General features: G+C 35.5%; 1 protein-coding gene across 6 annotated transcripts; it reads right to left on the bottom strand.

Moving 5' to 3' along the window:
- Positions 1–4,021: 4,021 nt before the first annotated feature.
- Positions 4,022–11,079, bottom strand: LOC122536718 (large proline-rich protein bag6). 6 transcript variants are annotated; one of them, XM_043669314.1, is made up of 21 exons: positions 10,972–11,079; positions 10,616–10,708; positions 9,836–9,956; positions 9,529–9,744; positions 9,205–9,400; positions 9,016–9,134; positions 8,783–8,942; positions 8,590–8,713; positions 8,329–8,523; positions 8,055–8,256; positions 7,850–7,984; positions 7,571–7,784; positions 7,233–7,489; positions 7,048–7,164; positions 6,866–6,947; positions 6,669–6,801; positions 6,279–6,582; positions 6,079–6,212; positions 5,793–5,999; positions 5,607–5,717; positions 4,022–5,525 (listed from the first exon to the last, which is right to left on the bottom strand). In XM_043669314.1, exons 2-21 carry the CDS (start codon positions 10,676–10,678, stop codon positions 5,103–5,105), a joined length of 3,513 nt encoding a protein of 1,170 aa, XP_043525249.1. In that variant the 5' UTR covers positions 10,679–10,708; positions 10,972–11,079; the 3' UTR covers positions 4,022–5,102. The 6 variants fall into 6 exon arrangements, with proteins under 6 accessions (XP_043525249.1, XP_043525250.1, XP_043525252.1 ...); XM_043669315.1 differs by having other exon boundaries at positions 7,850–7,990; positions 8,335–8,523; XM_043669317.1 differs by having other exon boundaries at positions 9,016–9,125.
- Positions 11,080–12,579: the final 1,500 nt, after the last annotated feature.

The following is a 12,579-nucleotide window of genomic DNA, read 5'->3' as shown; positions in this document are numbered from 1 at the left end:
CCCCTGCTTGCCCGAGGTTCTACTTGATTGCCAAGGCGTCTTAACCTCGGCCTCGGTTTGTCCGCGCGGACTCTCACTGCGTCCGCTCGGTGAAAAAGCACCACGTCGGCCTATAAGAGACGCGAGTCAACCACTGCAGCCAACCTGAACGCAGAAAAATCCGAGGCGACGCCCAGTGGGCGAATAAAGAGGCGTAATCGAGAACGAAAAAGGCCAATCCTGCCGGAAGAGCGCAGTAACTCCGACCAACTGGCTTCCATATGGAACGCGCTGACAGCCGTCCGTTAAGTCCGCGTGGACTGTTTCCCCAACCTTTATTATGCCTTTCTACGCGCCAGTATACGTGTGTATAGACACGGCTACAAGCGAGCGCGGCCTATACTCCCGCTGGTCTCCTCGAGAGTTCCGCACTATGGGTAGGGGTCGAAGAAGGAAGAGGGTACGACCCCAGGGGTCGCGGAAGAAAGAAGAAAGAGAGGAGGCAGGATGGTCACCAAATGAACGAACATTTCCGTGGCACGGACCACGAAAAACGTTCGAACGCAGAGAATAGCGTTGCTCCATGATAGTCGCGCGCTGGTGGTGGTGATAGTCGCGACATTGGTGGTAGTGTGCCATTCGTGTAGTCGGCCCACTCCACACGGACTAGTCCAGCCAATTAATACCAACGCCTTTCGCTCCCAGACTTCGAAAAATCCTCTTGTTCCTAGCCGCGACAACGAGCAGCCGGAGGTCCATTCGATGATATCGTTCCTGGTAGCCCAACCGTTTCGTTGACAAGTGCAACGAAGGTGTTATCCCTCCGTGAAAAAGTTTCGTCGAATTACCGAACTACCTCACCTTCATGTAGTATACATAGAAATATATATATATATATTATACGTATATTATATGTACTTCACCACTGTTTTCTGTTCTAGAATACTGTCGTAGATTTATTCGAGTCGAGATGAATATTCAAGTTATTGATCTTGCGGTGTTATGAAGCTACATAGTTATTATGCTTATTATTTTTCTCTGATCATAACCGTATAAAGACAAAAAAAAAAAAAAAAAATCGAGTGGACAAATTTATTAAAGATGTTTTCAGTTTCAAATGAAGTTATTCTATTTCGTGAAGCTGCACGAATATTGAGAGTCGTGTATTGAGAGATTACAATGCAGCAGATCTATCGATCCATTTTGAAACGAACGAATTTTCTAGTCAATTTTCACTTGATATAGATTACCTGAATGTCTCATTTCACTAAATAAAAAAATATTTCATGTTCAATTCAAATGGTATCGAATACAGTGTAAAAGATATTTTCATTAGAAGGTTATCTTTTTTCGAGCTTTTAATACCATTGATATTTACAGCTGACATTACATTTCATGTGAACGTGAGGTAATGTGAGCTATTGTGACCTTGAAATAACCTTTAGCACTTACAATTGAAGGTTAAATATGACATTTATTTCCACTGAAATCGCAAACTTTAACGGATGACGGAAGACAACATATTATGCCTGTAAACAAAATATGTTTACTATAGTACCGCCAAATTTGTAACTGTATTGTTTGCAATGCGTTATTCGACGGAAGAGAAAATTAACGTAATTACAACAAGATTCGAGAATGACTCTGAAAAGACGACTGACGTTTTAGGTGATGAACACCCTATATTTGATAATGCTGAGAAATAATATTAACGAAGGTTTGAGAATAATTGCGTCGCGTCGATGCCGGATATATGCGTACATATAACGAATACACGCCACTGACGCGACCAATTACGTGTGTCGTTACGAGTGTATTTACGAATGCAGCAACACGCGGACGGCCTATTTTGGCGACCTCTCACGCTCATTGACGGAATCGCGAAAAATTGACGCGGTCGGCTACGATGCGCGAAACGGCGTACGAACGATTGAAAATAAAACGAAAGGAAAACTGAAATATATACCCGTCGGCCGGCGTGCACACATACACGCCGGTGGCTCCCTCGTTATTATGAAGAGCAACGAACGGGCGAGAGTGGCGGATATATTTGATGTATCAATAAATTATAATGAATTTTGGCACATGGAATGTTAACAGGCGCGCGTGTTCATAAAATTTCGTGTGCGCTTATGACGAAGCATCCATAACAACCTATGTCAATGCACACCGCTTTAGCTCCGATATTTTAGGGAATTCCAATATATATATATATATATATATCGTGAAAATGTCCGGATTAAATTAATAATCGATTTTACAACCAGGTCCGATTTATTAGCATGCTTCTGTTGTACATAAAATTCTACTTATTCTACTCTTTCCCCCTCTCCTCTTTCCCACTACAAAAATTTCATCCCCCCCCCACCCCCCTCTTTGTTCCTTTTCCTCTTCCTTCTCTTCTATCTCTTCGTCACAACCGAACGTTCCATCACCCCAAGCTCTTTCGCTCAGAGATTTCGATCGATCGTTTTCAATGCGATGTCATTTCGACGAGAGCCACGGCAAGCGAACACTCTCGACGCTTAACGATCGTTTTATAAAATGACGTGACCCTCGTAATTTCATTATGCCTTAATCCGACGGACGCTCGCGCTGCGGCGAGCGAAAAAGAGAAATTGCCCGCCACGCTTGCTGGAATGAGACCGAGCAACAGCAGCGGAGAGAGTGGGGGGTTAGCATGGTAAAATGCTGAAAAAAAAAAGGGTGGGAAGGTAGTAGGAATCTCTTCTCGATATTCAAGAGTGGCACTCGCGATATTAACGAGCGCCTATTATCGAGTGGCAACTGGGGACATATAGGAAGGGAAATTCGTTTTCTTTTTTCTTCTTTCATTCGTTCCTTTCTTTTTTCACTAAATACAAAAAAGATGGGCGCGAACCTCCCGTCAACACTTGCTACATATTAAATCATCCTTTTACTTTCGCTTTCTTTCACGAGACTGTTTCCAAATACTAAACGCGGTTCCTCCCGTGAGTTGCATTCTGTCGTACAAGTTAATACGATTGAGGTTTATTTTATCGAACGAGAAAATTCTATTTCGAGGAAATAATAACGTACCTGATAATCACGTTATTAATTTTTTCTTTTCTAGGGTTTACGAGAAAGAGATTTCAGTGATTCCAGATTCTAGTTTAATTTCATAACACGGCAAAAAAAAAGAAAAACATCGATTTCATTTATCTCCGTTTATTCTGTATGCGATAAGCGATTTATCGCGTCTTAATGCATCGGACGTTAACATTGGTCTGGTTATCGTGAACAAACAATTAACATCGTCAAACAATCTAACGCGTTGTTTCGACAATGAATGTTTCAAGTCTCTGGTAAAGATAGGCATAATGTTTTCAACTTTTCGCATGGTTGCCGAGAGCCCGATTCGTGCTTTGAAATTCCAACGATTAACGATCGATATTGTCCTGTTGCGTGTAATCCAATTTGTTTGGAAAACGTTTTTACACCGTTTTCAATAAATTCTATACGAATACTTTGTTTACTACCAATAACGCGACGATATTGTTAAATATTTGCTCTGTACACAACATGTTCATCTGTGAAATTCTGATCAATTCTATAGTAGAATATAAATGTTTCAAATTATTTTATTAATAGTTAGTAGATGGACTATTTAGTTGTAGTTCTTGCGTTACTGAGATAACGTTAGCAAATCTGTTTCCATGAAACTAATTGCAATTGTTTATCGGTTGACAAGTAACATTTTTAATACGTTTCAACGAATCAACATATTTTACGCATTTTTCGAGCCCCTAGGCAGTATATGATCGATGTACGAATATGAAAATATCTATGCTTATGGCTGACATCCATGCGAAATCATGGATTGTGATATTAAGGAGAACGCGGGAAACGTGTACAAAGGCAAATGGATTAAAAATCTCAAAACATTGTTAAGAAAACACGAAATAAAATCTGAAGTATGTTTTGTGTAATAATTTTGAAAAGATAAAAAATATATGGATCGAATTATTTTTGTTCTAATCATATTGATATCAATTCAATGGCTTCTCAATTCAAAATCATATTCACATGAAATTATTTCAATTACTTTATTAACATTATATACTATCTATCAAATATTCATATACGATTATCCCTTAACATTAATACAAATGTATAATTTGGAATTATCTTTCTTTTGCATTAGGCTCGATACTTGATTTTTTTTTATTAAAACTGATGAAATTCCGGTGCAAGATTAAAATCATTTTTTTTTTTTTTTTTGTATAGATCATTAGAATTAAAATACAGTACCTTCGTTCGTATAAAAAGTCTGCTTTTGAACTATTTAGTATGACGCATCACAATCAAAATTATCTACATAAATTACAAAGAAACATGGTACTTTATGGTTTATAACGTATTATTCAACAAAGCTTGTGTAGTACAAACTATAGCCTTAGATAATTCATGATTATAATGAGAGGTATTAAATCGCATTTAGTCAATTTTCTTTTACTCCACGGATAACTCCATACTTGTTTTCCTTTTCTCACAAATCAAATATTGGACTATAAGGTAGTAATTAATATCGATTGGTAGTATCATCGTTATTAAAAGGATTTTAATATCGACAACACTCAAATATCCCACAATATGCATAGGTCGCAAGATAATACATTACAATCTGTATAATACCTAGACAGGTGTCATTTGATTAAGAATACATTTCATTTGCATAACAATAATTCTACAGAAAACGCAGTTTAATATGAAAGTAGTATTTTAATTATAGTATCAGATTGGGGTCACTCGATGCTTAGAGTATAATGGGAGAGAGCAAGTGTAGCCAAATTTCGCTATTTTCAATAATATGTACGTAACGTATAATTATTTAACATATTTATATATTAAAAAGTCAATAGTACGTTTTGTAAAACTACAAGCTACATCGGTTAAACAAATAATGTAATGTGTGGTATTTGAAAATATTTGCATTAAATTCACATATACAATAATAAGAGTTAATAGCATTTGTGGTTATATGTTAAGAATATATCTTTGTATTCCTTGGTCATTGCAATTTCTCACTTTGTTTAGACACTACCTGGTTTCTCCTTTATAAATACTCTAAGCCATTACGAACCGTTTTCTCTTTGTAATTATTATTTTGGTGGCCTATCTTGGTCAGCAAAATATTTTGTGGCATTGGGAAAACGCAAAGGATCTGGAAAATCTGGTGTTCCTAGTCTATGTGGATTCAAGCAATCTCTAATTGCTTGACCAAATGCACGCCTAACACCAGGATCTACAGCTACAGCAATTGCAGCACCTTCGACTTCCTCAACACCTGCCCGAGTTACACCCTCTCTCACTAAACGTTCCATAGATGCTGCTATTGCTGAATGATTGGGAGTAGGGCTAACTAATAATCGTGGCTTTTGCTGTTCAATAAGTTTGCGTCGTTTAGTGGGTAGTGTACCTAAGTAAGCATCACTAAGTGTTGCTACACCACCGTTTGTTATTCCTTGCATTTGTAACTGGCGTCGTTGCCTTAATCCATCGCGAGCAATTATTGGTACCCAATCCTAAAAAAAGAATAGCTTTTTATATAACTTTTGTGTATGGTAATAATAAAAATTCACATACATAAATAGGTGTATACATACTGAAGGTAATGCTTCATGACCTGGGAACGTTTCTGGAATTTCTTCCCTATCTTCTGGTAGAGAAGATGCTTCGAAAGTTGTTCTTTCTTGTACAATTTCTGTCTCCATGGGCTGAAATCATATCTAATTGTTAGATTTATTTCATTTACACATTAGTCGTAAAAGTATGTACTGTGTGTAACTTGCCTCCAGTTCGGATTGTGGTTGTGAAGGTTGTGTTGGAGCTGATGGAACCGATGCTGCTTCAGAAGGTGCATCTTTATATATTAAAAGTGGAATAATTTCTGAATCTGGAGGTTGTGTAACTCGTAAAGAATAAGTACGAAACTGAACAATAAATGCGTTCAGCATCCATCGACGTACTGTAGGATGAATACCCTCTAACATTTCGGTCTATTTGAAGAGTAACGTCAATTATTAAAGTAAAAAAATATATATCTGTTATTTAATTAGATACGTATAAGTAACATACCACAAAACGTGATGCAATTAATTCTAATCCTGCCTGTCCACCACGAATAGAATATCGAAGTACTGCACATAATTGTCTACCCATATTATTCACGGTGTTGAAAATTTCTTGTCCAAATCTAGCATCATCAATATCTGAAACAAAAAATAACGTATAATATCTTAAAATTAAATATTTTGTTAATGTACAATATTACACACCATTATTAAACAGATGTTGTAGTATATCTCTAATATGACGACGAAGTAAAGCTTCAACAGTAGCACAAATATCTACATGCTGACCGTTTCTACTATTAGTTTCTTCTTCTGTATTTAATAAAGCCTGGAAATGTGGTCTTAATTGTGATAACAATCGTTCAGTAGCTTGTTCCTGAAGTGTCTCTGGTGCAACATTTGGGAAAGAATATTGGAAGAAATCTTGTAATGGTCTTCTAAGATGAGAAATTGGTTCTGATTGACCAATTCGTAATCTTATTAATCCTTCTAATGTCATATTCTGTACCTAAAAAATAATTAAAGATATTATTTCAGAACTTAAAACAAGCACCCCTCCCTCATATAAATTTCATAAAAATATTTTTTATTTACCACTAGTACAGATAAATTTACGAGGAAATTTTCTGCAGTTTCAGAATCTTGAGACGTAAAAAGACTCATTTGAATACCTCTACGTTCTAATAAATCCGCAAGAGTTAAATCACCTCCAGCAGAATTACCGGTGCTAATATTGAAGAATAATATAAAAATTAATGTTGTATTTAGCTAATTCTGCATATAATACGCACCCATTTCTGATAATTCCTACACGAATATTTCCACCGGTACGTATTTGCACCATGTTACCAAGACCATCGGGTGAGTTAGAATCTAAAACAACAAAAATTTTTAAATGTTATTTAAAAATCTTAAAAATGTTATTTAAAAATCTTCATTTAAAATGTCAAAAATACTTTCTAAAACATATTACCTCCTAAAATTTGTTGTTGTAAATACATTAATGGATCGTAGATCGGATTTGTTTGTGATGTCGTTGATGCTGTAGTATTTGTAGAGCTGGTATTGCTAGTGGCACTCGAAGTTGTAGCTGTAGTATAAAATAAAATCATTAATATAGGATAATAGTTAACAGGTAACAATAGTTTAATTATATACCTGTTTGTGCTTGGGATTGTGTTTCAGACATGGTTTGGTTTGTTCGTGTTCCTTGTGACGTAGATGTAATAGTACTAGAAGTTGTAGTCGATGTGCGACGGACATGATGCGAATTACAAGAAAGGAATGGATCGAAGTCGAATGCTTGTCCTATACTCATCCCAACGCCTAAAGGATGAGTTTGTTGATGAAATACATGTGGACGCGATGTACTCCTAGTTTGTGTTGCTGTAGTGGGATGAGTACCAACGTTGCTTCTATAATATGTAAAGAATATCATATATATATAAATTAAAAGTATAAATATGTAGATTAATAACATTTCGTAATAAACATACCGTGCTTGTGTACTTTGTCCAGCATTTGTGTTTCCGCTATCAACTGATGCAACAGTTAATTGACTAACTGTCAGAGGATTTCGAGTTATAATTCTTGTGTTAGCTGGACCACCTTGTACCATGTGACCAGCAACAGCGTGCATCAAATTTCGTATGAAATCAGGAGGCGGAGCTGAACCCCAGGAAAATGCACCAGTAGTACCATCTATTCTTCCTATAAATAATAGAATAAGATAAATATCATAAATTAAAATATTGAAACTATTAGTGAAAACTTACCGCCATTATTGTTGTTATTGTTGCTATTATTATTATTTTCACCAGCTTGAGGCTGTTCATTTCCAGGTGGAGTATCTATGTTACCTTCAGGACTAACTTCCATCAATACTTCAACATTATTAGGTAAGTTAAACACTGTACCTGTAACATAATCCTAACTGTCTTATCTAAATAATTTGTCTTTTGAAATAATTGTTGCACATACCAAATGGAGATTGTGTCGAATCTAATGGTGATTGTTGTTGTTCAGCTTGTTGTTGAGTACCAGATTCTGATTCTTGTTGTTGACTGGCCTCATCGGTGTTAGGTTCATTTGTTTCCAATTGAGTAGGTGTACTTGCAGATTCTCCATTTTCTTCATTGCCATTGTTATTATTTGCATTACGACCATGTAAACTAATATGTGCCTGATAGAAACATGATATAAAATAATTTTATTACACCTGGAACAAAATTGAAATACTGTCATTCATCCTCACCTCTACCTGGATTGGTATACCCGGCTGTAAAATAGCTGAATGTTGAATAATGATTGGTCTACATCGCAAGTTCCTGGGTGGCTGTTGACTCATATCGACAATTATATCGCTTAAAGCATGACAAGCGTGCGACATATAATGTAAACACTCGCTTACACCATTTACAAATGTTTGAGTTTCTTCAACACGTCTTCCCTAAACACAAATGATTTTTTTATTCCAAACTATTCATATACGCATTTATGAATACTATTTACTTACTTCTGAACTTAATACAGGATCATCACGCATAAGTTTGCAATAACGTTCTGTATGAGGTCGTAAACGAGATTGTGTATCAATTAATAGGTCCAATAATTCTGCCAATTGCGGAGGACGTGGAAGTCTAAAAATAACAGATTTATAAATTATATAATTATGTATATATAATAACTATGTATGAAAAGATCTTTACTGTTGTGATGATCGTCGATTAGATTGTTCATCGTTATTTGATGTAGAACCTTGTTGTTCAGATTGTGGTTGTTGAGATTGTTGTGGCTGTTGTGTATCTGGTTGATTTTCTTCATTAGTTTCATTTGCTGGTCTTGATTCAGTATTTTCGTCATTATTTCCTATATTCGCAGATAACAATTATATGTAATGATCTATACTCGGACTGTTTATTCACACTTTTTATATACAAACCTCTAAGTAATGTAACATTATTTGCTCCAGCTGCAGATAAAGCAGCTGCTATTGCAGCTGCAGCGGCCTCTGCCAATCGGGCACCACCATTTGTTGTGGTTTCGTTATTACTGAAAAGACTAAATAATTTATCAATATATTTTATTACTTCTCATAATAATTATAAAACCTTTTTCTCCATTTACTCACTATTGTTCTGCATCTAATTCTGATTCTTGCATCAATTGACTTAATGGTGGTCGATTATTTTCAGCTGCGGAAAGATTAGCAGATTGAGAGGGACTTTCAAGTCGATCCATAAGGCGATTCGCGCGTTCAAGCATGTGTCTTGCAGCAATTAATCGACCATTAGACAGACTGTTGCTGAACTGAGGTACTGGTAACCCTATTAAATGAAATAAAAAAATCCCTAATAAAAAAAAACTTTATAGGAAAGATTTAAAAAAAATAATAAAAAGATCAGGAAATTTTGAAATTATAAATTATATTAGGTATATATATTAGTTCTAGTACCATGTCCTTCCACAATTTCAGCTGGTACTGACATTGCACCCAAATACATAGCATTACCATGCATTTGAGCACGAGTGAGTCGGTAATGTGTTCTTTGTGGATTTTGCCACATTTGTGATCCATGATTCTGACCTTGACTTTGACCTCCATCATTTCCACGTTGACCAGGCTGCGGTGGTGCACGTTGTACCAAATGTATAACTTTCCCATTAACATCTAAATTATAATTATAAAAGATCATAAATGAATGAAAAGCTCGACTTTATATTTTATATTTGGAAGTATAACATAGCATAAACTTCTTTACCATAATCATTTAATTTTTTCTCATCTTGCAGAACTCTACCGCAATAAATAAGTCTTTGTGAATCTGCTGGAACTGCTACTGTTTCTGCTATATATTCTTTGAAACCTCGAACTGTAATTTGCTATATAAAAAATCCAAGTCATTCGTTTTCTCTTAGATAAATGCAATTATTTTTTAATTTTAATAGCAATATTTATGACAGAACAACATTTTATAGTGACAGTTCCAAATCTATCAAGAATTACTGTCTTTGCATAATTATATAAAAATAAATATTTTTTATATTAATTATTTCACATTAATCAGCTCTGTTACATCATGCTTAATATTTCTAATTATTTCTAACAATAGTAAACTGTTATTTACATTAAAAATATCGTAATATAAAGAAGATACTATAATTCTGCCAGTGCTATAATTATATTTATTATACAACAATTTAGTTAAATCTAATAATATATACTGAAATTGTCAAAAAAATCGACATAAGAAATAAAAAACTGTATGTTACAAATGATAAATCATAAAAATAATCACAAAAATACGAAGAAGAAATGTTGCCCCACAAGGACGGTAATTAATTGCTTATGCTCAAAGAAAAAAAAATCATATCTATGATAATTATTTCTAGAATATAGAATATTTAAAAATAAAAATATGAGCAAGTACATAAATACTCATGAGGCACGCTATTAAGAACATTGGAGTCGACAATAATGTTAATTATAAACACAGGAAAGAAAAATAGTGCTCTATAAAAATGGCAAAGGGAGTACTTACATCGTCTTCCAAGGAGAATGCATGATTTTGTGAATCCAAAGTCTTTACCGTAAGGTCAATCATTTTTAATCGGCCTTGTCAGCTACTGTATAACTAAAATCCAACAAAATGAACAATAGTATTAAAACGGAGGTGTGTAATATAGAATCGTCTTCTCCTACACTCACGCAGACACGTAGATACAAGACTGTAAACGATACTCGATTAGCAGCTAGTACCAGGGAGAAATATTCGATATCCAAAGTATAAGGAAATAGTTGATCTTAATGCAAATCGATTCGAAAATGCAAGGAAGTTACTTAAATTGATTCCAGTACTCCGTTCTTATCGTGCAATCGTTTTTTTCGTGAACTCACCGATGAAATTTTACAGCAACGGTACGATATGATACACGTTATTTTACCCAGAATTCGCTTTACCAGTGACCCTACAAGCGCTACCAATCTATCGGTTCAATTATTCCCTAGATAGAACAGAATCCAGAATTGTTAAGAATCATATTTCTGCATTACCTACCTGTCTCAAAGTTTCTCCGGCATCTGTTAGATGACACTACTGAAATAAGCAAACAACAAAATATAAATCGATTACTGGTTTCGTCGATTTGAATTAACGTATCAGAATCAACGGTTAGATTGATCATAGAATTCACGTAAGTGAAAAATAACGATGAGAGGAGTTCGTGTTAATAAAAGTTTCGATATTGTACATTAAATTAACGCGAGTATTTTCTTTACAGATATCTGGCATTACGTTATCTGAACAAGATTATTTATTCAAAATACCTTGTATGTAAGTTATTTGTATATTTGACATTTTCTTCTTAAAAATAATAACCTCCTCTTGATAATTGAAATCACCCGGAAATACAACGTTGACGTTTGTTCTTCTTAGACTGTCCGTATGATTCGATTGGCATATACAAATGCAGAAGAAAAATAGTTGAATCTAAACTTTTTCTATTTCTACTGATTCGAAATGATTGGGAAGAAGCAAGAAGTTGCATCGTTTAAGTATATCAGGACAAATATATCCAAATGCACGTTATATCCAAATTCATTTATTTTCGATCTTGCTGTTACCTTAAGGTGTTGCTTTAAGATGCGAGGTCGAAGAATAACACAGACATCGAAACATCTGTATTGATCTGCACCAGTAGCACCGATCCACGCATCTTGTCGCGGTCAAATGAAAATAATTCGAGTGTTACCAGCAAACACATATCAAAAGCGAGGCATCGACTCGTCATGGACATCGCGTGATCCGTACGAAGATGAAAAAGAGAAGCACAGAAGACTCATGGCAGGCCGATCGCATTATTCAGATTAGGGCATCGACTGAGCCACGCGAGTATGCGAGTACACGCGTTCCTTTGTATGCGTGTATACACGTGTACGTACTTACATCGGCAGAAGATAATACGGCCGATCGTGCACCGCAGAAGAATGTTAATGGTGCTTCAGTTTTGTATGCAGGAAGTGACGGCGCGTCCCGTCTCATACCGTAGCGGGTCCTGGCGCCCCAGCGTCCAAGCAGAAAAAGGCACAATAAAACCGATAGAAATGAAAAACCAAGAGATTCACCCGTTCCCGTGTTGGAGGAAGGAAAGAAAGATGCTCCTTTAAATCTCATCATAAACACACATAGCCAGAGGCTCTCAACATCCCTCAAAAATGAAACAGTTACGCAAACTGTTGCAATTTTCAACCTTCAATTTGGTAAATTTGATATCCTCGATTCAATCTTATAGTTTTGCGACCTATATCTGTTGATACGTGTATATATATATATATATACACACGTATATATAATATGTATTTGCACCAATCGTGATACGATCTGATTGCTAAGGATTGATACATTAACGACCGCTGACGTAGTGCTTATGTATTATATTGTATTTTTGTATAAGTAGATACTGAGATATCAGTTTTCAGCCAAGTCAATTCCTGAGCCATTATTAA

Source organism: Frieseomelitta varia, unplaced genomic scaffold (assembly GCF_011392965.1).
Source record: "Frieseomelitta varia isolate USP_RPSP 00005682 unplaced genomic scaffold, Fvar_1.2 scaffold_867, whole genome shotgun sequence".
NCBI lineage: Eukaryota > Metazoa > Arthropoda > Insecta > Hymenoptera > Apidae > Frieseomelitta > Frieseomelitta varia.
Note: the sequence above shows the minus strand (reverse complement) of the source record. Positions and strands in the feature narration are given on the sequence as shown.

Bases quoted from the DNA above. Each gene is read 5' to 3' on its own strand.
- LOC122536718 (XM_043669312.1), bottom strand. From the start codon at position 10,678: ATGATTGACCTTACGGTAAAGACTTTGGATTCACAAAATCATGCATTC. The intron at 8,943-9,015 runs GTTTGTATATAA...CTGCGAATATAG, and splicing joins TAATGTTACATTACTTAGAG to GAAATAATGACGAAAATACT. The intron at 8,524-8,589 runs GTAAGTAAATAG...ATTTGTGTTTAG, and splicing joins ATCCTGTATTAAGTTCAGAA to GGAAGACGTGTTGAAGAAAC.